This window comes from Esox lucius, chromosome 17 (assembly GCF_011004845.1).
Source record: "Esox lucius isolate fEsoLuc1 chromosome 17, fEsoLuc1.pri, whole genome shotgun sequence".
NCBI classification, from domain to species: Eukaryota; Metazoa; Chordata; class Actinopteri; order Esociformes; family Esocidae; genus Esox; species Esox lucius.
The window spans coordinates 36,491,185-36,516,727 of NC_047585.1; the positions used below are offsets into that span (position 1 = coordinate 36,491,185).

Here is a 25,543-nt window from a genome sequence, read left to right on the forward strand (position 1 = left end):
AAGGTTATTGTTCTTGGAAAATTACATGTCCATTTTTTATTTGATGCCAGCAAAACATTTCAAAAAAGTTCACCACTGTGTTTGGGAACTGAGGAGACCAATTGCTGTAGTGTTGAAAGTGAAATGTTTTCCAATTCTTGCTGGATATACGATTTCAGCTGCTGAACAGTTCGGGGTCTCCTTCGTTATATTTTTTGTTTCATAATGCGCCAAATGTTTTCAATGAGTGACAGGTCTGGACTGCAGGCAGGCCACTTTAGCACCCACACACTTTTACTACGGAGCCATGCTGTTATAATATGTACAAGAATGTGGTTTTGCAATGTCTTGCTGAAATAAGCAAGGCCTTCCCCGAAAAAGACGTTGTCTGGATGGCAACATATGTTTCTCCAAAACCTGTATATAGTGTTCATCATTAATGGTGCCTTCAAATATGTGAAGGTCACCTATGCCATGTGCACTAATGCACCCCCATACCATCACAGATGCTGGCTTTTGAAATGGGCGCTGATAACAAGCCGGAGGGTCCCTCTCTTTAACCTGGAGGACGATGTGTCCATGATTCCCAGAAATAATTTCACATTTTAATTTGTCAGACCTCTAGGACAGTTTCCCATTTCAACTCTGCCCATTTTAAATGAGCTCTGGCCCAGAGAATGTGGTAGTGTTTCTGGATCTTGTTTATATATTGTTTCTTCTTTGCATGATAGAGTTTTAACTTGCATTTGTGGATTCAGCAATGTACTGTGTTCACAGACAATAGTTTTCAGAAGTGTTCCTGAGCCCATGCAATGATGTCCACAACAGAATCATGTCTGTTTTTAATGCAGTGCCAACTAAGGGCTCAAAGAACATGGCCATCCAATATTGGTTTTTGGCCTTGTCCCTTGTGTTCAGACGTTTCTCTGGATTCTCTGGATCTTTTAATTATATTATGTACCGTAGATGATGAACTTTATTCTTAAATCTTTTGCATTATTTCCTGTCCTGTCTTTCACAGAGTGGTGAACTTGTCCCCATCTTTAATTCTGAAAGACTCATCCTCTCTGGGATGCTCTTTTTATACCCAATCATGTTACTGACCTGTTGCCAATTAATCTAATAAATTGTGAGATGTTCTTTGATTTTATTTGTTAGTAATTTACAACTTTTCCAGTCTTTTGTTGCACCTGTCAAAGCTTTTTTTTTTTAATGTGTCTCTGGAATCAAATTCAAAGTGGGCGTATATTTTTCAAGAAACAATACAATTTCTCAGTTTCAACATTTGACATACCATTTTCTATTGAATATAGGGTTTAAATGATTTGCACAGCATTGCTTTCTGTTTATTCTTACATTTTACAGTCCCAACATTTTTGGAAACGAGGTTGTGTTAGGTCCCATGTGTTTTATTTTTTTAGACTTAGAAGTTAATTTCATTGCCCCAAAGTGCACTATTAATGTTGTGCTGTAAAGGTTATGTGGTGAAATCCTTACATTGTGACTGGTATAACTTAAAAAGCAGATCAGAAACCAACGAGAGTTGGGTCTGCCATGGTTTCTAGAATTAAGTTAATACATTTTCACCACAGTACGTTGTTCATGCTTCATAGTAACGCTATAAGTTAGCAGGCAAATTCGGATGTTTTGTACATACAGAAAGTTGTCTTTGCAAGTATTATTTATAGAGTTGTGGATATACAGGACTGTATTTTAGATATGTAGACTAGGTTTGGTACTGAATTGAAATAGTGAAGGGGATAATAAAACTAGACTGTGCAACACCTTTTCCATTATTATTCGCTTTTAATAAGTACTTGTAATTAACGACTTGTCAGTTCAGGGATTACATTTGAACAGACTTGTGTTATGCAAGTGGTCACTCGCACCGCACTTTCACCAACTAAGCCGCGCGGCATGTGTTGAGGGACATGCTATGCAAGTGATACATTGACAATGCTAGGAGCAGAACACGCCCTCTGGACACTGCTGAAGTCTCGGTGTTTGCAATAAGGAAGGTAGATCTGTCGAGACACCTGCCCAAGTGCCGGCTCGCTTGCTCCTCAGCTAAGGTAAAATCAAATACCATTCACTTTTGTATTCAGTAATTTAGATCTGTACTGTTGATTTACGTTGAAGTGTTTTGTGTTTCTTCTAGTCTACATTACATTAAATAAATGTAACTGTACTGTCATCTCTGGCTGCAATAATTTATTTATTGTCCTGCCGTGTATAAATACTATTCTACGTCCACCTGCGACTTATCCGTGGGGAATACCATCCTTTTTACGCCCAAATGTTAATATATTTTTGATGATCACCCGGACTTCCCACCTCGCAGCTGGATACTATGAGTGACATGGAAAATACCTGATTTGATGGTATTGTTGTTAAACTGGGTGAAGCTTTCAAGAAATCCAGATTGGATGGACATATTACGCATTTTCCACAATGGAATTATACCATATTCTACTACCTTTTTTATCCGATTTTTACTCCGACGTGAAGTGTTTCAGATTTTTTCTTTTTACATGTCCTTAACCCTAACCCTCTTCAGGAATCAGCGTTAATCTATTTTTCTGAATTGGTAGAGAAAGGAAAAAGGGGAGGGAGAAGATTTAAAGAGTAACAATCAGCAGGCATTATCGCGCTAATCCTGCACTCCTTCAGGACTTCTGGAAGCGATCAGTACAAACGAGCTCAGGCAATCATCAATGACCTCATATTTTACGTGCAAGTTTTTGTATATGGAATCCGGGGGTATTTACCACGTCATAGTAATGAACAGAAATCCTGTATCCACCCGACGCTGTGGTCCACAACTCTTTTTGCTACAAGAGCAAACTTTTTTTGTGCCCAACCGATATAGCAATATTAATCCTTAAACTTGAACCAAGTGGAATTGACCGAACTACCAGGGGGTGGGTCCCCCCACCCGCCATTTGTGAAACACTGGCACACGTTTTTCAGCCATGTTCATAATCTGTGGTGAGGGCTGTCTTTAGAAAATAAATGTGTACTTTAAGTCTATACATCCCGCTCTTCTCTAGGCAGGAGAGTAAAACTGTCTCGTTTGTTCCAGGAGCCTGCTGTGGGAACAGAGACACCATGGGTCGCAAAGAAATATCCTGCAGTTGGAAGAAAGTCACCAACAACATCAGGGATGTGTTTGAATTCAAACAACAGCTGGGATCGTAAGTACTTTGCTGTGATTAGACTTGTCTATCCCTGCCAAGTCACAGGGTTTTTAACCACCACTCAATGATTCTAAGCGGATGCAGAAGTCTATATTTGTGTCTGGTTTTTTACATTTCAGTTAAACTCTGTGGCACAAACCAGAACACAGTTTTATAACTCAAAGCACTTTTACTTTTGGGACTATCTCAAGCTGTTCTTGCCAGAACCTTAATTACAGGATTTAGTGGATGTTCAGTAGACCTATTTTACCTGTTTTTAGAAAAGAATCCTAGTTGAGCTCACTTCTTGGACCAGCTTGAACAATACATTTAGATGTTCAGATATTCTGGGCCAAGGTTTTTTAAAATGATATTTGGATTTCTTTGCAACTTTGTAGCTATGTGGTCTTTTGTAGCTCCATTAGTAAAGTGTGGTTCTTGCAATGCCTATGTAGGGGGGGTTTGATTCCCGGATTCCCCTACATATGTAAACATTTATGCATGCATGACTGAATGAATGCATCAGCTAACTGGTGTATATTATTTCTGAATAGGATTCAGAATGTTATTATTATTGAATTGGATTAAATACAAAGAAGTAGAATGCATATTCAATTCATTTATTAAGGTCAGATCCGTCATTATTATATTAGGTTTGGTCTTCTTGGTGCTATCACAACAGAACCTGTTTCACATTATAGGTTGACTTTGACCAATGTATCGTCAATCAATTATTTTAGAGACTTTTCCGGGGAGATGGCAACGTTGTCCAAAATAAAGCAGGTCATTATAAAAGTATGTAGGACTAGTTGGCCAATATGTACCTAATGTCTGAGGGCACATTGTGTGAACAGGTTTGGTCATATAAATGCGAGAAACCTTTTAACCAAATGTGTTAAATCCAGGAAAATCTATTTAATTGAGACAATTTCCATATCCCCTTTAAATACACTTTTAAGTTCATGGTAAAAGTGGGGGGTAGGATTCATATTAGGGTTAGGATCAGAAAAATCTATTACTATTATTATTATTATTACTACACAGTACATTTAAAAAAAGAAAATGGCACCAAGTCCAATTTACAAATGTGGCCTTGAATGGTTACAACAAATTTTGGGCTGGTGTGAGAGAATCTAAGTCTACCAAAGCCTGTCAGCTTTTTATGACTCGTCTCACTCGACCAGGAAGCTAACACGTCATTCGCGCTAGAGGTGAATGCATTCCCCCCGGTTAAAAAACATGATTGAGCTCAAAGGCGCCTGATCTACCAGAATGAGTCGCAAGAACGCAAGAAGACAAGGCAGCCCTATCTGATGCCCAGCCCCTCCACCTCTGCTGGACCGCGGGCCACTGCAGGTCTGATGTGACAAGGATCCGAACGCCAGGACGCAATCAGCCAATCACTCAGATTCATTTTTAAAGCCCTTTTTACATCAGCCTGAAACCCCAAGGAGCAAGCGACGACGATGTTGTTGTGAAAAAAAGCTGTGTGGCTGCGCCATTCACGCGACAACCGTGTTGAAGCACAGTGGCTGGGGAAAAAAACCCTAAGAGGGAGCCGAAATTTAGGAAGAAACCTAGAGAGGACCAGTCCTCTTCTGGCTGTACCGGGTTCAATTATGAAGCTGTTCCACGGGCCATGAAATAATCCCCATTTATCTAGCGAATTCAGATGTGTGTGTCTGTAAATTCAAGACGAATATGCACACCCACTATGTTTTTTTTTGTTGCAATTTATGTGCTCTACTGTGTGTGTTATCAATAAAATGTCTATTTAACAAAAAATATTGGAAATGAAAGAGACGCTGTATACGCTATACGTTTCAGAGTTTGCTATGCTTTGTGACATTCGGGACAACTCTGTTGTCTTAGCCTCCTGCCACCTCCTCAGCCTCTACTCAAGGAGCTTACAGCCCGGAACATCTCTGGGTGGGAGCGGGACAGGCTGAGAGATGTGGGGGCCAACAGGTGAACAATGACGTCTTCGCGGTGCGGGGACATCCTAACACGGCTGTGTAATGGGATCAGTGCTCTGGCAGTGCGCTTGGGTGTGCGTGTGCACGAGAGCTGAGGTGGGGTGGAATGCGTTTGGTGCGTACGTGCATGCTGGAGTTTGTTCGTGAGTGTCAGTATTCAGCTGAACCTGCACTGCATTATTATCACTGTAGCAGGCTTCTGTGAGCACAGGATGAGCTGGTTTATTGTATTTAGAAACCAGGTAGTTTGAGCCCTGTGTTCTGATTGGCTGAAAGCCGGGGACCATATAGCATGGGTATGGCAAAATGTATCTTTACTGTGGTATTTACATTGGTTACCAGTTTATAATAGCATTAAGCTACCTCGAGGGGTTGTGGTATATGGCCAGTACACCACGGTTAAGGGCTGAATCCAAGCACTCAGTGTTGCGTCATGCTTAAGAACAACCTGTAAACGTGGTCTATTGGCCATATACACCTCACCCCCTCGTGCTTAAGTGCTTAACTAGCAATAAAGACACTGCATGTTTAAAGAATGCCAGGCGTACCTCTTTACCAACCTGTTCAGGTTTAAATAGTGCCAGCTTGGAGAGCTAGATGTTTTTCTAATCAAACAATCCCTGCAGTGTATGAACCTAGGCCTGGTGTTGACTGGATCTGTTTGTCTCTCTCTGAGACACGCTAATTTGATCCATTGCACAGGTGTTAGAATGTGACGGCCAGGCTCAGGGCGCCAAAACAGAGGATTATCCCCATGTTGGGATCCCTTTAACAGGGCAGACCACAGATCGAAGTTAGCCTCTCTCCGCCGCATTAACACATTCTCCTGGGTCTGACAAAGAAAACAACCACGTTTTCCTCAAATGTCATCCTGCGTGGATGATATTAGGCGGAGACAAACCGATAAAATGAACAAGCAAAAGGTCCACAATGATGAAAGAAAACTAGGAGAGACGAACACATGACCGACGTAGTTATTCTCTTATTTCCGCCCCACCTATCTGGTGTGTTTCTATCCTCTATAACGTTGTATGTACGTACGCTGGGTCGTCTTAGTCTTGAGCAGTGTACAACACTCCGTAGTCTGGTAGATTCAGTGAGCGAATGGATGACTGACTCATCTCGGGTGTCCTCTCTGGGTCCCAGTCCTGGGTTACGTAAAGGCTTGAGAGCGGTAATCCTCTGGTTCAGCCCTGTTGCTATTCCCAGGCCGTAAGTGTGTCATACCTCATCCGCTACCTGGGCTGCACTCGTTCTAATCCCTGTCCTGTTGGGCCACACAGTAAGCCTCCAAAGGTGTGTAGGAGCGCTTCCGCCATCTTGACCACGTCCCGTTAGTTCCGCCCGCCTGGAAACACGCCTGCGGACAATCTGCGGAAAGCGGCTCATTCCAGGGTTGTTTTCGAGACGTATGACCGTTTCTTTTTCTGTGTAGGGGTTCGTTCTCCGAGGTGTATCTGGTGAGCGAGAAGAAGACGGGAAACCTCTACGCTCTGAAGTGTCTGAAGAAGAAACACCTCAGCTGTACTAACCTGGAGAACGAGATCACTGTTCTGAAGAAGTGAGTGAGCATGCAGAAATACACACACACACACACACACACACATTCATTTCGGAATTAATTATCCTTGTAGTGAACCAAATAATTATTCCCTACTCCAAATCAAATTTTCTGTAACTCCTAACCTTGAACTTTAACCCTAAACCTAACCTTGGCGGCGCTGGGTTTTCAGTCCAGCAATCTTCTCACTGTAGGGGATAGTCTAATCACTAGGCTACCTGCCAAAGACACCAAGGTTGAGTGACCACGAACACACTACATACTTCATTCACCTTGGTTCCCGACTGCCAGGCTATCTGCAGCCCCTATACACCTAAGCGTAAAATAGCCTTTGTTTCTTAAGGAGTCGTCACAAGTACAGTGTAATAAAACATGGACACACACACACACACACACACACACACACAGTCATAGACTTAAACACACATGAATCTACCCTGTTCAACATTCTCTCCCACTTCCCCACAGGATAAGGCACGACAATGTGATCGGACTGGAGGACTTCTATGAAAGTCGGACACACTACTACCTCGTCATGCAGCTGTGAGTGAAAACTAGCATCACTGCATCAAAACCAGGTTCAGCTTACAGAGAAATGTTGCTGAATTTGTAGGTTGAATTAGTAGGTTTTCTGCAACCATCTCCACAGAAGGTTTCGTGTCGGCTTTTGAAAAGCCCTTACAGATATATACAGCCAAGCCATAACCAAAGAGCTTCCCAGGCGCCACCGTCCATTTGTCTGAAAAGGGTTTAAGAAGGATTGTAGAGGGTGCTCACGATGAGAATGATTAAAATGATGCTGCCGATAATGAGGATTATTCTGCTGATAATGCGACGACAATGCTTCTGATGATGGTGACGTTAATTCGGGTGATGATAACGATGATTATGCGTTGGGTGATGCTGATGATGATGGTGACGTTAATTCGGGTGATGATGATAATGATGATTAGGCGTTGAGTGATGCTGATGATGATGGTCACGCGGACGACAATACTTCCCGATGATGCCGACGACACTCTTTCCTCTGATGATGGTTGTGATGCTGATGATGTGTACGTACAGTATATACTGTACATTGTGGTTGGGAGATTCTGATGTGTTTGCGCTGCCACCCAGGGTGTCTGGTGGGGAACTGTTTGACCGGATCATAGATCGAGGGGTGTACACCGAGAAAGACGCCAGCCAGCTGGTCCGACAAGTCCTGCAGGCTGTCAACTACCTGCATGAGAACAGCATCGTGCACCGGGACCTCAAGGTACATCACCACAGAGTCGACACAACGGCCCTCATCTAACACCTACACAACACGTTGCCAGCCTGCCAGGGGCGTAGTGTATGGGAAACGCACAGTCGCCTCTGCAGGGAAGGCCTAGGTAGTGTAACTTTACTCACAGTGGTCTTATGCCTCTTATTGACCCCCCCCCCCCCGCCTCTAGTTGACACTCCCCCCCCCTCCCTCCCTCTCTGCCTCTGGTTGACACCCCCCCCCCCCCTCCCTCCCTCTCTACCTCTGGTTGACACCCCCCCCCTCCCTCCCTCTCTGCCTCTGGTTGACACTCCCCCCCCCCTCCCTCTCTGCCTCTGGTTGACACTCCCCCCCCCTCCCTCTCTGCCTCAGGTTGACCCCCCCCCCCCCCCCCTCCCTCTCTGCCTCTGGTTGACACTCCCCCCCCTCCCTCTCTGCCTCTGGTTGACACTCCCCCCCCCCCTCCCTCTCTGCCTCTGGTTGACACTCCCCCCCTCCCTCCCTCTCTGCCTCTGGTTGACACTCCCCCCCTCCCTCCCTCTCTGCCTCTGGTTGACACTCTCTCCCTTTTCTCTCTTTGTGACCAGCCAGAGAACCTGCTATACTTCAACTCAGACGAGAACTCCAAGATCATGATCAGTGACTTCGGCCTGTCCAAGATGTCTGACCATGGAGTGATGTCCACAGCCTGCGGCACACCAGGATATGTTGGTGAGTGTGCGTGTGTGTGCGTGCGCGCGGGTTAGATGGTTTGTTGTTGTATAATACAGAGTCAATCTGTTATCCAATGTTGTGTATATTTGACCCAACAGCCCCTGAGGTTCTGGCTCAGAAACCCTACAGCAAGGCAGTGGATTGCTGGTCCATAGGGGTCATTACATACATCCTGTGAGTACCTGTCTGGGCGGGGTCCAGACATTTCTAAACCCCTTGGCACCCTCAAGAAGACTGCGTTATGACGTGGTGTTTCCCCTCCTCTCTCGCTCGCTGTGACAGGCTATGCGGATACCCACCATTTTTCGAGGACAACGAGACTCGTCTGTTCTCCAAGATCATGAGGGCCGACTACGCTTTTCACTCACCGTTTTGGGATAACATCTCAGAGTCAGGTACGACAACGATGGTTGAACAATGCAGAAAGAGCACAACAGCTATGCTGTGAACGTGGGTTATAATACAGAGTTGAATTTTAAATCATAAATTATTGACATTTCTGTCCGTCATTCTATAGCGAAAGACTTCATCCGGAACATGATGCAGAAGCATCCTCACAAACGTTTCACCACGGAACAGGCTCTCAGACACCCCTGGTGAGTCACACATGTACTGCTGACACACACACACACAGACAGTTTTCAGTTTTTAGGACCATCTGTTTTGACGAACCTCCAAAATAAACCCTAATTCTAACAATAAACCTAACCCCCAGGGCAAAAATAAGCTTTCTAAGAGTGTAAAAGTGAGGAGTGGACATGGGTAGGGCAGACCAAGGACGGTACTGAAGAGTGATGTCCTCGTAAGGACTTCTGAGGAGTTCTGGCCCTCTATAATAACACACTACAAGAGCGCACCCCCATCCAGGATCAGTCCTTCCTCACATCTCTGATTCTCCGTTTGGAAACCCTAGATCAATGTGGTCTGTTATTTCCTGTTTGTTTCCCATTCCCGGACACCCTGACACTGCCACATCCTGTTTCAGGATCATCGGCAAGACGGCACGGGATCAAGACATCTATGAAACAGTCAGCATGCAGATCCAGAGGAACTTTGCCAAGTCCAAATGGAGGGTGAGCAGCGTATCTGAAGGACGCGTACAGTATGCAAACACTTCGTTATTAATACAAACATCAGTGTCTTATTCTGTGTGTGTGTGTGTGTGTTACAGCAAGCCTTCAATGCCACAGCAGCCATTAACCACATGAAGAAGCGTCAGCTGACCAACGGGGACCACGAAGCCCCTCCCCAACCCATCCCCGCCATCGCCATCAACCCCTGCGCCTCCCATAATTCCGCCCAGGGTGTCCAGGGCGTCAACGAGAACATTGACCCCAGTGCCAACCTCCCGATTCCAGTCGGTCACATGACCCCCCCAGAGGTGCTATGTCATAGCCTGAGGGCCAGCCAAAGCGAGCCCATGCATGCGCCCGTCGTCATAGAGACATACAACGCGGACAAATGCTCCTCGTTCGCGGCGACTAAGAGGTGAGTTTGATTGGAGAGAGCGAAGGGGGAGAGCACTTGCCATTCCGTTTTATCCTCGGAATCTGCGGTTTCCCAAACTCCGATGTTTGCTGTTTGTTGTCTCAGCTGTGACACCATGGACAGGGCGACCAATAGGAGTGGTGACCGCATGCAGACGGGAGTGTGTTCTGTCATGTAACTGAATCATTGACCTGAAGATCAGTTAGATTGCTTCAAGGTAAACACACATGCGCTTGTATACTGTTATGCAAACTATTACTCAAAAAAAAATCTGACATTCATTTTCTGAATTTAAATGGTCCCCCCCCCCCTTCCCTGACCCAACCCCCCCTCCCGTCTCTGCAGTGTTACTATCAAAACGTTTGAGCCGCTGCTTGCATCTCTTCAGGTGTTTCTGCTGACCCCTGCTGGTTTGTTTCGAGAGGGCCGTTCGGAGATGTACTTGGCAAAGACCCAGGGCCTGAACCATATCCAGAGGAGAGTACAGTGGGACCTCTTACGCTACAATGCAGTACCCTCACATCACACACTCACTCACAAACTTGTGCCCACACACTGTTTATCTCCCTGACCCAAGCCACTGTCGGTGGAGCTTTCAGAGATTATATATTCTCCACTTCACTCTCAACAGAAAACAAATATGTATTTAAAGTATATGAAGAAGTATTTACAATGTATCATTATCTATGGCTAATGCTTATTGACCTATGAAATAATATATATATATGGTTTGCTGGTATGGTTGCAATGACAGCGAGATTGGAACGGTTTGGCCACTTCGTTGTGTTGCTGTCTGAACTTAATCCAGCTGTTGTTCTTTCACTCACATCTGTACCTAAAATGGGTCTGAAGAAACCAGTCCTCTCTCTGAGGTAAAATGTAAACCTGGTAAAAGAATTGTTTCAATGAAATACTGTACAACATGTACTGTGCTTCAAGGGTTTTGAGATGTCATTCATCAGGTTTTTAATCAAAAATATGTTTTGTATTGTGTGATTTTTTTTAAACATTTATTTTATTATTTTACGCATTTTATTTAGGATCTATAATCCTAAATGTAAGGTTTTTGACTGTTATGAATCTTGTGGACAGGTTTGATTGTCGCTGACAGGTCTTATTGTTGGAATCCTGACAACCATGTCATAACACAATGAAATCAGGGCAAAAAGGGTTTGGAGGCTGTCATTTCTCTGTGGAAGAGAACCTGGTTACACTTCAAGCGGTCCTGTGTAACACTGTGTAACCCCTGTACAAACAAGATTTGAATAATATGTGCCACTTCTCTGCAATAAGCTGTAGTAGTTTCTTTTGTAGTGACGATGCCATTTTAACTGTTTGATTGGAGATGGTTACGTTATTACAACAAGGGCTATACTTGTTTTGTTAATAAAAATGGAAACTTCCTCTTCTTTGCTTTTTTCCTCCACCTCACACAACCGCACATCTCTCCACCCTATACACTACAGCTACTGTATCTGATTGGTGGAAAGCATGTTAGACGCTCTGTGGGGCCAATCGTAGTGTAGCGGAATGATCCAGACCACTCAACATCAACGCTAAACATCTCTTTAATGGGACATTCATCCTCCAGAAAGTGGGATAAAATAAATATGTAACATTGCTCCCTTATCCCAAAGAACAAGCCGGACGAGCTTTGTCCCGATCGACTCAGCCAATGCAGGTGGTGAGGAACTTGACCTTTTCTCTCATTTCAGCCAGGATGTCCTGCAGTTGGGTGTCCAGGCCTGTCAGGTTCTCAGACTTCATTAGGACTTCTTGCTGTAGTTCATACAGAGAGGTTGTTTTCTCTGGAGGAAAGAGCGATAGGAGGAGAGGAAGAAGAGGAGGAACGGAAAAGACACATTAAATATATGTCCAGTAGCTTTATGCTAACATTCTGGATACCCTGGATGTTTGAACATGCATGTCTCAATCGCTACCTGTTAGTAACTTAATCATGTCTTCAGTTTCATTGGCCAGAGAACCAGCCTCCTTCTGAAGTTTCTGGAGCCTCTCCCCTGCTGTCCCATTCTCACTTCCACTGGTCCTCTCTGCAGCACGCAGCTTCTCCAGCTGTTCAAGCAGGCGCGCCAGCTCCTACAGACAGACAGGCGAAGAGATGTTTAATGGGAACAAATATGGATGGACGGACACGGACACACACACACACACACACACACCTTGGCTGCAGCGTCTGCCTCATCATTGGCCTTATCAGCCTCTCCCGCTGCATTCTGGGCCAGCTGAACACCAGAGGTCACGAGAGCTTTGAGCCCGTTCAGCTGAGGTGTAATTCCATTGACCAGGTCAGATACATCATTCAAAGTATTTTCTGCTGAAAACAAAGTGTCCTTGACCTGGAGAGAGTTAAAAACAGATTTTGTTATCGCAAGAATGGGAGAAGAATGAGATCTGGTGCAATTTAATCAGTGTACATTTCAGGCTGGTTTGAAAGCATAACTGTGTTTATTTGAGAACATTAGCTCAAAGCACACATGGACCTCCTCCCACTCACCAGGCTCAGTTCACTGTTGACGTCTTCCACGATATCCATGCTTTCCTTCACTTTCTGATCCGGGATAGAGAGGCCTTTCTCCTCGGCGATGAGGTTGTCCAACAGCCCGTCAGCATCAGCCTTCATACCCAGCGTAACATCCCTGTCACACAGCGGCCAACGTTTCAGTGTTACAGCGAACTCACAGCAACGTTTACAGCTTCCGCGACCAAGTTAAACCGCCCAGGATTGATCGGATATAATGTCTACAGTACTTGAACTACTACAGTACGCAGCCCCGTCATAAGGCTGACAGTTGTACCTGGCGTCCTTGGCCTCCTGCAGGAGGCGCAGGGCGGTGTCGAGCTGTGGTCCTGTCCGGCCCAGAATGGCGCTGGTGTTCGGAAGGCCCGCCAGCAGATCTCTTATCTTCTGCAGCTTCCGCTTCAGAGCAGGCAGGTTGTCAGGCAGCTTGGCTCTCAGGACCTCCTCACTTATATTATTGATGAGCGTTGGGTCTATTGTCGGGTCTGGAGAGGAGGGCGAGGAGGGAGGAAGAAGAGGTGAGAGGGAGACGAGTAGGAGGGAAGAAAGTGGGGAGAGGAAGAGGAGGGAAGATGACAGGATGGATGAGAAGATAGAGAAAATGATGGGGAGACGTCAGTAAATTTCACATTTTCAAAGTACTACATTTACAGTACTACTTTAACACTTACTACAAGTATCAGCATGTAATACCACCATTTTAACACAAGAAAAGAAACAAAATGCATTACTACTTCTTTACAACGGAACAAAATATAAATTCAATTAGACCAGTTTATTACTTTTACTAGAGGTAAATAAATAAAATGAAATACTACTAGCTTAATACTTTGAGTAAAAGAAATGAAGTAAATAAGTATAGAGAGGTTATCGAAGGTGCTTGATTATGTCTCACCTGAAAGGAAGTTCTTCAGCTCTTTAACAAAGTCTCTGGTCTGGTTCAGATCTGCTTCCAGCTCATTACTGGTCTGCCTCGTCTTATCGGCCAAATCGTCCATGGACTTCTGGAGCATTTCGGCTGTCTCTTGCGTTTCCTCGATCTGTGAGTTGAATGCAGAAAGGAGCCATTGAACAGCATATGACGGCAGAAGCCACTTGAAGAATTGAAGCGTTTCTCTTTGGTTTAAGGTCGGGACGGCGTGGTGCTTCTACCTGTGACGTGGCCTGTTTGATGGTGTCGTTGAGCTGCTGCAGTCTGTCCTTCACCTCCTCGGCATCAGTCACTGCCAGAGTCCCCAGAGGCAGAGCCCCGACACAATGCTCCCGGCGGCCACAGGGTTGTGCTTCCGGAGGGCACAGATCGCCTTCGCAGTTGGCAGGGGTACAGCGGTCCCAGCGCGTGCTGCCGCAAACCTAGGAGGCGGCATTAAAACGGACATGTTATGTTGGTGGCGGACTTGGGCCAGGGTTGGAGGTGGAGCTGAGGTTAAAGCGAGAGTTACCTGCTTGGCTGTCGGCGTGAGGTCAGGTTTGGTGTTCAGCTGTTGGTTGAGTTTCTCCAGGTCTATGGTGTTGGCTGACTGGATCTTGTTCTGGAGGTCAGTGGCGACCTTTCTGACAGCTGTTGACTGCTCTACGGTGTTCTCACTAGCACTGACTTTCTTGGCGGCGTCAGTTGACTTGTCATAGGCATTCTTGATGGCAGAAAAGTTCCCTTTAGACAGAACCAACCAGGTACAAAGACAAAATGCTGTGTTAACAGCCATGCATAGGCAGTGGTGCAAAGGACAAATACTTTGTAATTAAGTACATTCCACGTGCTTGTTTTTGTTGATTGACACAACAATAGTGTTGCTGTCTCTGTGTAAGTATATTTCTCTCACCTATGTTGTTGTAGTTATTGGAAGAAGATTTTATGGCATTGTACTTCAGACTCAGCTTGTCCAGGAGATCCTGGAGCTCATCCAGTTTTGAATTAAGCTCCGGGTCTTGGATTTGGGGTAACAGATCCCGATCCGCCTGATCCAAGTTTTTCCTGTAGGATTACAATGGATATGAGGGACAAAACGCTCAGTAATGAAGCAGTGTAGTCTACAGGTCAAGGGAGTGTTCAAAAGTAAATCAATGTGATTTTGAGTTTTCTTACGGAAGCCGATGCCCATTGTCATTAGAAAATTTGAAGTTTGTGAATGTGAATTTCCCTCACCTTAGCTTGGTAAACTGTGTAAGGGCATTGTCGACCAGTCTGGTGGAGGGAGGTGGCAGGGGTAGAGAGCCTTTTATGCGGTTAAGGCTGGCTTCCAGGGCACGGATTCGGGGAACCAGACTAGAGGGCAACGTGCCGCCAGGGAGACTGGGCACTCTTTTGGAGAGGCTCTCCAGTACCAGGTTGAGGTTCTGAATGTTGACGTCCAGGTCAGTGAAGCAGGAGGGGCATACCTCACAGTTAGGGAAGGAATCGCAGTAGCCACGGCTACAGGCATCACAACGGGGACCTGTGATGCCTGGGCGGCATTTGCAGGCCCCCGTACGCTTATCACAGCCTCCTGAAACCGTACCCTCAGCGTCACACTGACACCCTGTCGAGAGAATGACAGAGGGAGACAGGAAGAGAGGGATGACAGAATGAGGGAGAGAGGAGACAGGAATAGGGAGCGATGACAGAATGAGGGAGAGAGGAGACAGAAAAAGAGAGGGAGGAGGCAGAAGAGAGGAAGGACACAAAAGGAGAGGGGTGAGAAGGAGGGAGGGAGGAGACAGAATGACAGATGGAAGAGACAGAAGCAGAGAGGGAGAAGTGGAAATGGAGGGATAGATGGAGTCATGAGGAAAGTCATCAGGACTACTGCCATCTGGAGTCAAAATATTGTTACCAAGCCTGTTTAAGAGCCTTTTAACCCCTCTACGACTGAACATAACAGACACTTACGTCTGCAGCCAGTAACAGGGTTTCCATATGTGTTGTCTGGGCATCCTGCACAAGTGCGACCTCCGATCCCTGACTTGCACTTGCACTGACCCGTACTCTGGTCACAGGCGTCGCCAAGGGAGTTGGTGGGGTCGCAGCGACAGGGCTCACAGCCACGGGAGGACGTGGGGTTCCAATAACCATGGGCACATATGTCACAGGCCTGCCCCTGGAATTGGGGCCGGCAGCGACACTGCCCGGTCACTGCGTCACACGCGCTGGTCGTGGACCCCTCTACACTGCACGAGCACTCTGGAGAGACAGAGAATTGAAACCCAGTGGATTAAAGGGTCTTGGAACCTCTTCTGGTTCTATGCGACAGACTTACACGGCCAACGCTACTCTACCACACCACAGGGATTATGGCTGCCAGTGAGCATAACAGTGATGGTTGCAGGTTCACAGTCAACGGTCAATGGTGAAAGGGGACTTACTGGTGCATCCCAGAGGGTTTGAAGCACTCAGACCATAGTATCCTGTCTTGCAGCGGTCACAGCTCGGTCCTTCAACGTTGGCCTTGCAGCGACATGACCCGGTGATGTCATCACACTGACCCTCATTCTCCGCCCCCTCAGCACTGCAAGAACAGCCTGAACGAAACACAGGGACAAAAAGCAGAAAGTGGTGGTTGTGATGGGGGGTGGTTTTGGTTGTAGTAGTGGTAGCAGTGGTGTTAAAGGTGGTGGTGGTGGTGGGTGTTGTAGTAATGGTAGTGGTGGTGCCGGTAGAGGTTGTGTTAGTAGTGGTGGAGGTAGTACCAGTGGTGGTGAAGGTTGGTGAGGTGGGTATAGTGGTGGTGGTGGTGGAGGTTGGTGAGGTGGGTATAGTGGTGGTGGCGGTGGAGGTTGGTGAGGTGGGTATAGTGGTGGTGGTGGTGGAGGTTGGTGAGGTGGGTATAGTGGTGGTGGTGGAGGTTGGTGAGGTGGGTATAGTGGTGGTGGTGGAGGTTGGTGAGGTGGGTATAGTGGTGGTGGTGGTGGAGGTTGGTGAGGTGGGTATAGTGGTGGTGGTGGTGGAGGTTGGTGAGGTGGGTATAGTGGTGGTGGTGGTGGAGGTTGGTGAGGTGGGTATAGTGGTGGTGGAGGTTGGTGAGGTGGGTATAGTGGTGGTGGTGGTGGAGGTTGGTGAGGTGGGTATAGTGGTGGTGGAGGTTGGTGAGTTGGGTATAGTGGTGGTGGTGGAGGTTGGTGAGGTGGGTATAGTGGTGGTGGAGGTGGAGGTTGGTGAGGTGGGTATAGTGGTGGTGGTGGTTGAGGTTGGTGAGGTGGGTATAGTGGTGGTGGTGGTGGAGGTTGGTGAGGTGGGTATAGTGGTGGTGTAGGTTGGTGAGGTGGGTATAGTGGTGGTGGTGGTGGTGGTGGTGGAGGTTGGTGAGGTGGGTATAGTGGTGGTGGAGGTTGGTGAGGTGGGTATAGTGGTGGTGGTGGAGGTTGGTGAGGTGGGTATAGTGGTGGTGGAGGTGGAGGTTGGTGAGGTGGGTATAGTGGTGGTGGTGGTGGAGGTTGGTGAGGTGGGTATAGTGGTGGTGGTGGTGGAGGTTGGTGAGGTGGGTATAGTGGTGGTGGAGGTTGGTGAGGTGGGTATAGTGGTGGTGGTGGTGGAGGTTGGTGAGGTGGGTATAGTGGTGGTGGCGGTGGAGGTTGGTGAGGTGGGTATAGTGGTGGTGGTGGTGGAGGTTGGTGAGGTGGGTATAGTGGTGGTGGTGGTGGAGGTTGGTGAGGTGGGTATAGTGGTGGTGGTGGTGGAGGTTGGTGAGGTGGGTATAGTGGTGGTGGCGGTGGAGGTTGGTGAGGTGGGTATAGTGGTGGTGGCGGTGGAGGTTGGTGAGGTGGGTATAGTGGTGGTGGCGGTGGAGGTTGGTGAGGTGGGTATAGTGGTGGTGGTGGTGTAGGTTGGTGAGGTGGGTATAGTGGTGGTGGTGGTAGAGGTTGGTGAGGTGGGTATAGTGGTGGTGGAGGTTGGTGAGGTGGGTATAGTGGTGGTGGTGGTGGAGGTTGGTGAGGTGGGTATAGTGGTGGTGGAGGTTGGTGAGGTGGGTATAGTGGTGGTGGTAGCTGAAGAGAATGAGGAGTAAAAGCTGTGATTTTAAGATTTCTCACGTATGCAGGCGTCAGGTCGGTCCATGCTACTCCGTGGGTTGGGTTGATAACCAGGGGCACAGCGGTCACATTTGGGCCCGGTCGTGTGGTGCAAACAACCCTCGCACACCCCCCCACTCCTTCGTCCGCTTGCCTCATACACAGCCAGGTCGAAACGGCACCGCAGGGCATGGTTGTTACACTCACAACCTACAGGGGGCAGCACCACAGGAAAAAATATAAACATCTGTAAATTGTACATTCAGTCCACCCACCCACACTGTTCGTACAATCTTCTCTCTTACGGAACGAGCGTGAAATGGCTAGCCAGTTAGTAGTGTGAAATGCCTAGCCTGTTAGCGGTGTACTTTTTTCTGTAACTGTCAATGTGTGGTGCTTTGCGCACTGTGTGGGGCGATTGGACAGTGGCCAAAGCAATCCTGTCACATTAAGCAAAAGGCGTCCTTTTCCTATTTCTCAGCCCTGTCAAAACTTTGCAGTAAGTGTATTAAAGACACGGGTGGTTGCGTACGTTGGCAGGTGTGCGGGTTCCCCTCCTCGGCCGGTCTCCAGGGTAAGTTATTGTAGAGATCTGCACAACGTTCACAGTTCACACCTGCCGTGTTGTGCTGGCACTCACACTGAGCACTGACCTGCAATGCAGAACATACGCTGTCGGAAAAAACTCAAAATAGCTATTTACTTGTGAATAGTGTTGCAAAATTCCGGGAACAATTCAACAAATTTGCTTCACCTGCTGGTGGATTCCGAGAATAATGAGGTGATAAAAGTAGGACATCCAGAATCCAGCAGCCAGTTTCTGGAACTTTCGTCCATTTTGCCCTTCGATTTGTGTGGTTATGTATGTTTTTGGTATTCTGTACGTACCAGTGTCCTGGACAGCAGGTTAGAGCTGGTATCAGGCAGACAACGATTGGCGTGGCCGTGACACAGACAGGTCCCCAGCACTCTCATCTCTTTGACAGCATAGAAGCGAGAAGGACTACGGCCTGGTAGGTGGGGCACCACACCCAGCTCAGTCAGTTTCACCCGCAGGCCAGTCAGTCCTGACACCTCTGTGGGCAGAGACAGCTGTCAATCATTAGGCAAAGCACCTCATTTAATCAGGGCTCCTGCTATAGTGCTAACAGGTTATTAATGGGGACACGAAGTGTTACGGTCCACATGAACAGTATGAGGGAGTATCCATCATGGATGAGCGTCTTACCTTGAATCTTCTCTCCATTGGGCACACTGATGGTGGAATACTGAAGCAAAGGTTGGAACTTGATCTGTGTAAAGCAATGAGCCGCGTTAACACTGGGATCAAGGGGACACTTCAAGGTGTCCTCTCTAGGAAACATAAGCTCTCATGGGAAGTGTGTCTGAGGTGTAACCCCCCCGCTCACCATGTGGTCCTGGTAGGGGTTGGCGGGGGGAGGGGGCATGGTGAGGCAGTAGGTCTCGTCTAGGGAGCGTGGCGTCGTCACGCCAACCCCGGGGAAGGCCGAGCGGCAGTCTGAGGCCATGTAGATGGCTGGTTTCCAGGTTTTACCGTTGTCCACCGTCCTCTCTACCACCAGGGCATTGGGACGGGGTCCCTGTGTAGAGGCATTCGGGGGGGGGGGGGGGGGGGTCAGTCATTTAGATTCTATTCCATTTAAAGACCATTTGGCTGTTGGATAAGACTTGGATCTCACCTTAAAGGTCAGCAGGAGGGTGTCCAGCTGAAACGGGTTCTCTAGGTCTAACTGTATGGTTACCGGATTAACATCTAGAGGAAAACAGGTTGTTTACTTGCTAGATCCCATTTACTTGCTGGGCTTTAGGATGCGGTCTCTATAGTAAGATACGGGTGATTTAGTTCCGTGTCCCCTCACCTTTTCTGGCCTGCCACCACCTGTTTGGTCTGGCGCTGGATAGAACGTCCTGGATTGTGTGAGCCAGGTAACTGGATGGGTTTCTGGAGTCACAGGGGCAGCATTTCATCTTTGACTGATGGGGGGGAGAGAGAGAGAGGGGGGGGGGGGAGAGAGAGAGGGAGTGAGAGAGGGAGAGAGAAGGAGAGAGAGAGGGCCGGATGGGGGGTCATTTGTCTACAGTTAAGTTGACCTACACAGGTTAGACATCTTGATGTGCAAGGAGAGAAAAATCCTCACAAGCCATTGGTAATTTGGAGCACAACCAATAGCCCCCAGCACAGAACATTTTAATACAACTTAGCATTATGTTTTTAAATATATTTTTTCAAGTGTTTTCATTATTTATTCATTCAGGGGAGAGTTTTTGCTGAGAACTTGTTGGTCTAGAACTGAACCGATGTGCTGCAGCTGTACACGTGTACCATAGCCACCATCTTAGCGCTCCCAACCCACCAAGGTTACAAAGCATCATGTTATGTACCGGATTCAGCAACATTCTTTCAACTAATACAGTAAGTCCATAAAGCATGTTCCATGTCCTACTGTGTATGTGAATACAGAAGGTGTGTGCTGTAGCACATGTAAATGTGCCCTTTGACCTCTCCGTAGTTATGGTAAGTTGCTGGCCATTGGTCAGCGACGCACACAAAAAAAAAGCACTCCCATTGTAGAACTGGATTCCATGCCTTAACCCTGACTGGAGACGTTCGTTTTTTTTCCTGATCAGGGTGGACTGAGGGACTGTGAGAGCGTTCTGATGGCGACAGGTCGGAGCAGGGTCTCAGTTCCTCCTCCAACACAACACTCACTATCTCCTGTTACCAGCAGATAGATAACCCCGACTAAGAGCTCCAGATCATTCAGCAGGTCAGGGTTTGTGTCATCAAGGCAGCGGTAGTGGCAGTCTACTGAATCAATAGAACACTGATGGAGGGTCTGTTACGTAACTCGGCTGTGGTGGTTTCCCTGCCCCTGGGCCTGCTTAGTGCCACAGACACGCACACAGACAGAATACACACACAGACACATACAAACATACACCTTCTACCCTAAACATAAAATCTTCCACCTCACCTCCTTTCACTGCTCTTGCTACCTTCAACCTGTGTTCCATCAATCAATCAATCACATTTCATTTGCTTTGCACGTCCTACAAATGTGTCACAAAATTCCACTCTACCCCAACTACTCATATCAGGAAATGGAGTTGAGCAGCTTAACCTGCGCCCCTTCCTAAACCGCTAGGAATTAATCTGAGCCCTTTCCTTAACCATTAGGAATTAACCTGAGCCCTTTCCTTAACCATTAGGAATTAACCTGTCCCCTTTCCTTAACCATTAGGAATTAACCTGAGCCCTTTCCTTAACCATTAGGAATTAACCTGTCCCCTTTCCTTAACCATTAGGAATTAACCTGTCCCCTTTCCTTAACCATTAGGAATTAACCTGTCCCCTTTCCTTAACCGTTAGGAATTAACCTGTCCCCTTTCCTAAAACTTTCGAAATGTGCGAGATGTCGTCAGCTGCCCCAATGAGAATGAAACTGATCTAGTTTGAGTCCTTCTGCAAAGTGATTAGATCATCACGGCTAAAAGCACTCAGTTCTATGTTCATAATATCAGTTCGTAATGCAGTTCAGTGATTTCAGATTTCAGGATCCATTTCCTGACCCAGCAGTTTGAGTCAGGCACCTTACAGGGTGGTCTGCCTGCTGGTTACCGTAACCGATGTGATGGTATGACAACGTGTATGAGGTCACCCACGCAAGATCCAGCCTGAAAGGAAAAACAAGACTTGCCCCTACAGAAAAAGCCCTGCACGCGAGGTGTGACCATAGCAACACACAGTACACGTGCACAACAACACAGTCCCAAACCCTTCGACAATCTGAACCAGAGTGACATCTAGATAGATAGCGTGGTTGCATGAGCCCTGACCTCTGGTCCATGTGTGTGTCTGCGTGTGGTCTAGTGGTCAGTGTTCACTGGGAGGTTGACCCCTACACATAGATGCTGACAAGACACAGCTGGGCACTGTTTGAGTCTCTTCTGGGAAATCCCTCCCCTACACTGAAATGTGAATTTATCTGGGTTATGAATTTAACATTGTCAACATTTTCCTCATCATATTAATACCACATGTTTGGAGTTCAAAATGTATGTAGCCCTCTAACTTAACTTAAACTTCGGCCCAATTGATTAAAGAGCTCATCATATTGACAAATTAATGAAAAATGATTATGCTGCCTCTGTGAACGCAGCGTTTGTTAAATATAGTCTCCCCCGTTCAGTTAATAATCTGCTGCAGCCTCCAAACTCTGCCAGGCCCGGTCAGTGTCCAGCTGATTGGTGTCCTTGGGTCACGGGCTAAGGACAATACAGAGAAACTCTGCCGGAACACTGGAATCGGACCAGAAGAGATTAGCCTTCCGACACAACAATCTGTATCAAAGAGTGAGCATGGCCAGCTGACCTGCTCTCTGTAGCAGAGATTAGAAACTCACTCACAGATGCAGCCTATGCCATTCAGCAGACTGACTGTGGGAATATTTCATACTCATTGTATGCAGTATCTCTCAAAGAATGCAGAGGAAAAACCCCTTGTGGAGAAAAATGGGTTAAACGTTTTTAAAAAGATCACACTATGCCATGTTGGCAAGGTCAGGTCCAGGGTACAGGAGAGAGTTGGGAAAGAGAGAAAAGAGGTCAGGCTTGTCCGGTTGTACAAACTTCACCATCTCACTGTGCCAAAGAAGAATAATTCCAACAGCAGTGGACTGGAGGATAAGGCCTGGTTCTCAATCCCTACCCTGCTAACCCTCTCTTTCCATCCGTCCTTCCTTAGCCCTGCCTCTATACCTCTTTATCTCTCTCCATCCCCCATATCTCTACACCTTGATTACTTTTTTCAGAGGGGTTCCTCGAGAAACCTTACTGAACTTGAAAGGTTCTGCCAGCGTGGCCCCGCACAAATCTTAGAATCCCAAAAGGCAAAACACCTTCTAAGGCGATGTCTTTTCTCTTGTGGTGCTCTTTATCTCTGACACCCCCTCTCTGTCTCTGGCTTCTGCGGAGGCATGGTGGGTGGACGTCCAGCCAATAACAGTGCCAGTGCTTGGAGACTGAGTGCTCCACACCAGGCTGACTCATTTGGCCTGGCCCTCTCATCTGTTTCAGCTGGGAAATCATTCAAGTTTCACTTAAGATCTTAAGAGGATGTAGCCATTAAGGCTACAGGTCCTTATTTAAAACAGTCAAAAGTTCATGTATAATCAGCATCGTCATATAATAACCACCGTAGTTTCAGCAGCAGTTTGGCACCTCAAGAGTAAATGTCAGTCGGCTGTTTGTTGCTGACTTTACTGAGCAGGTGACTGAGTGTCTAAATTGAACAGTGGATAATTCAGTGAACAGTGTGAATTGCCAACAAAAGAGAAGTCTTTTCCATTCGGGGGTTAACTCTGAGGACATGTGAGAGGTGCCAGGGGAGGAATGAACCAACCCAAACAGTTTAATGGCTGGTCCTTACAAACAGTTTGGAAATGTGTATCACGTCGAATGATGGTGGAACCACAACTCATCTTAAGTCAGAACATTTTGTGACGTCCAGATAACTCAGTTCATGAATCACATCTCGCTTGGTGTCGGTACTGTGGGGTGAAGACACAGTCCATCCCCAACCACGCCCGTCAGACATGATTCAACAACACAGTCACACAATTACAATACATGCACACTCCAGTCTAGACACATTTCTATAGCCTGGGGCAAGTCTCCCCACAAGCCTAAAGTTAGAAATCTTTGTGCTGTGTGATCAGAACATTCACCGAGTGAAACTCTTTCGCATGATTATCAAAACAAAAAAGTTTTGATAATCACAACCAACAAACAGCAAAAAATGATCTAGTCTAGCGTGTGTGTGTGTGTGTGCCTGTACAGGCAGAGACGGGCCAGGCTGATATTTGTGATTCGACGAACAGAGTGACTGTTACCTGCTCTGCCCAGCAACACCAGAGGAAGGGCGTGGCTCTGTTAAAGGACTTTACTGTCACTCAAAAATGCATCAACACAAATCAAACCAGAAAGAGCTTCCCCCTGTCCTCTTTATATCTGATTAGAATCAAGACCCTGAACACAGAATGGTAAGCGTATACTTGTCTATCTAACCCAGACTGGGATAACAGACGATCCTTACAACATCTAATATTGAGTGTCATTGGCACCAGATCCAGACAGTTGCACAAATTCCAACAACCCCCCCGCCGCAACTCTCCTTCCACCCCTTCCTGTATTACCCCTCCCCTGCTCTCCAATCCGCATGGTAGGCACAGAAAGCAACATGCACACCACCGAGCTGAACAGCGTGCCATTATTTCTGCCTGTCTGTCTGTCATTCAGTCTGCCTGCCTGTCTCTTTTTTCCCTCAGTCTTTCTCAGTGATGCACGTAAAAAGTTAGAGGTAATCTAGAAACAAGACGCATTGTCTCGCATCAACAAACAGTTACCAAATCTCCTGTTGTCTCCTTTGTCCCAGTGTTTAAATGACACCACTCTCCGACAAAACATTCGGAGTGGAACAACAACCCGGGACTTGAGTGCTTACAGACCTTTCCGTAACGCAGACTCAGAACTAACTAAGTAAATCAGATTCACTTGTGTTTTGGCTCTTTACAACAGAAACAGGGTCTCACCAGTCCAAGGGGGGAGCAGAAGACCTCAGAGCCAGTGAGGCCACAGGTGGAGGAGGCATGGAGCTGCTGGCCTCTACCCAGGAGCAGGTCTTCGATAGGGGGGTAACAGGCCCCAAAATAACAGTCATTCTGGGCCACAGCCACAGCAGTCAGAGCTGGGGTAGGGTATCAATTTATTAATACATTATTCTGTAAGATTCCAATCTGAAGCACAATTACATTTATCACATATCCTACATGAACTGTAACAAATCAAAACAACATTCTAGATGTCAATATAAAATATACATACAAACAACACAATTGTAACAAATAATTTTAGATTAGAAATCACTGAAATGTCTACACAAATCTTACCTGCGAACTGGACGAAAATCCACATCTTTCTTAACACCTGTGAGAAAGACTTCAAACAGAAAAGTACGGTCAAAAGACATTAGAGGCAAGACGTGTCAGAAAGGTCAAACATAAATAAAGATCAGATAAATGATTGAAAAAGTCATGATAAGTGTTTGAAATATCAAAAAATAATAATAATCTTACCACACTGAGAACAATAGGTTCAATACCCAGTGAAAGTGTTAATTCCCTGGCTCAGTAACTTACCGCTGCTAGATTTTAGGATGTATATATGTGTGTGTGTGTGAGTGTGCTGCTGCTCACAATCCGTCTAAGTGTGTGTGGATTTGTGGCTGTGCCCTTATAAACATCCTCTCACCTGGGCTCCATAATGCAGATTGTGTCAGAAAGATAACCACACCCTGTTGGAAACTACGCACATACACAAACACACACACACACACACACAAAAGCACACAAGTAGACGACACCCGCACCCTGAAAAGGGAATTTCACGTTACACATTAAAAACACACTTTTGAAAAAGGGTGGATTGTGTAAAATGAACCTTAGGTATGAACCATACGAAGAGATTAATGATCAGCTCTCTGCAGTGATATGGTAAAACATAGCTGTGGATAAGTAGATTGGTTGGCAGCTTGTCTCAACAAGAATAGTAGCTTAACTCTGCAGTTATTAGGATATGATACACTACACACCAATGTACAACCAAATCTCCACTCATCATTCTGTTAAAAAACCTTGAGATATTCTCATTTCTGACATGCCTGTCTGAATCAGGGTTTTCACACACACACATGCACACTGTAAAGGTCCCCCTGGTTGCAGTAGCACAGCCTGCCCCCACTAAGTGGTAACCGTGGCGCCGTGCGTGTCGGCATGTGGCAGGGTGTCTTGATCATCA

General features: G+C 46.6%; 2 protein-coding genes across 6 annotated transcripts; one reads left to right on the forward strand and one right to left on the reverse strand.

Moving 5' to 3' along the window:
• The first annotated feature begins 1,899 nt into the window (after window positions 1-1,899).
• On the forward strand, window positions 1,900-11,547 carry camk1ga (calcium/calmodulin-dependent protein kinase IGa). 3 transcript variants are annotated; one of them, XM_010880926.2, is made up of 13 exons: window positions 1,900-2,051; window positions 3,062-3,173; window positions 6,567-6,692; window positions 7,161-7,235; window positions 7,812-7,950; window positions 8,529-8,652; window positions 8,754-8,829; window positions 8,938-9,050; window positions 9,173-9,251; window positions 9,641-9,728; window positions 9,827-10,143; window positions 10,249-10,360; window positions 10,532-11,547. In XM_010880926.2, the coding sequence occupies exons 2-12, from the start codon at window positions 3,088-3,090 to the stop codon at window positions 10,319-10,321; spliced, it is 1,296 nt and encodes a 431-aa protein (XP_010879228.1). In that variant the 5' UTR covers window positions 1,900-2,051; window positions 3,062-3,087; the 3' UTR covers window positions 10,322-10,360; window positions 10,532-11,547. The 3 variants fall into 3 exon arrangements, with proteins under 3 accessions (XP_010879228.1, XP_010879227.1, XP_010879226.1); XM_010880925.4 differs by lacking the exon at window positions 1,900-2,051 and adding an exon at window positions 2,085-2,967 and having other exon boundaries at window positions 10,489-11,547; XM_010880924.4 differs by lacking the exon at window positions 1,900-2,051 and adding an exon at window positions 2,086-2,967.
• A 148-nt stretch (window positions 11,548-11,695) lies between these two features.
• On the reverse strand, window positions 11,696-25,021 carry si:ch1073-15f12.3 (laminin subunit beta-3). Of its 3 annotated transcripts, none has more exons than XM_010880930.5 (22): window positions 24,998-25,021; window positions 24,637-24,685; window positions 24,280-24,434; window positions 19,549-19,663; window positions 19,369-19,442; window positions 19,078-19,269; window positions 18,897-18,960; window positions 18,557-18,744; window positions 18,201-18,321; window positions 17,690-17,878; window positions 16,025-16,180; window positions 15,552-15,842; window positions 14,829-15,201; window positions 14,506-14,657; window positions 14,125-14,336; window positions 13,835-14,035; window positions 13,578-13,722; window positions 12,960-13,167; window positions 12,659-12,800; window positions 12,324-12,500; window positions 12,084-12,240; window positions 11,696-11,951 (listed from the first exon to the last, which is right to left on the reverse strand). In XM_010880930.5, the coding sequence occupies exons 2-22, from the start codon at window positions 24,659-24,661 to the stop codon at window positions 11,812-11,814; spliced, it is 3,477 nt and encodes a 1,158-aa protein (XP_010879232.3). In that variant the 5' UTR covers window positions 24,662-24,685; window positions 24,998-25,021; the 3' UTR covers window positions 11,696-11,811. The 3 variants fall into 3 exon arrangements, with proteins under 3 accessions (XP_010879232.3, XP_010879230.3, XP_010879229.3); XM_010880928.5 differs by lacking the exon at window positions 24,998-25,021 and adding an exon at window positions 24,886-24,960; XM_010880927.5 differs by lacking the exon at window positions 24,998-25,021 and adding an exon at window positions 24,823-24,909.
• Window positions 25,022-25,543: the final 522 nt, after the last annotated feature.

Bases quoted from the DNA above. Each gene is read 5' to 3' on its own strand.
- si:ch1073-15f12.3 (XM_010880930.5), bottom strand. From the start codon at position 24,661: ATGTGGATTTTCGTCCAGTTCGCAG. The intron at 19,443-19,548 runs GTGAGGGGACAC...GTTTTCCTCTAG, and splicing joins GTGGTGGCAGGCCAGAAAAG to ATGTTAATCCGGTAACCATA. The intron at 14,658-14,828 runs GTGAGGGAAATT...GTAATCCTACAG, and splicing joins ACACAGTTTACCAAGCTAAG to GAAAAACTTGGATCAGGCGG.
- camk1ga (XM_010880925.4), top strand. The intron at 7,951-8,528 runs GTACATCACCAC...CTTTGTGACCAG, and splicing joins TCGTGCACCGGGACCTCAAG to CCAGAGAACCTGCTATACTT. The intron at 9,252-9,640 runs GTGAGTCACACA...ATCCTGTTTCAG, and splicing joins CAGGCTCTCAGACACCCCTG to GATCATCGGCAAGACGGCAC.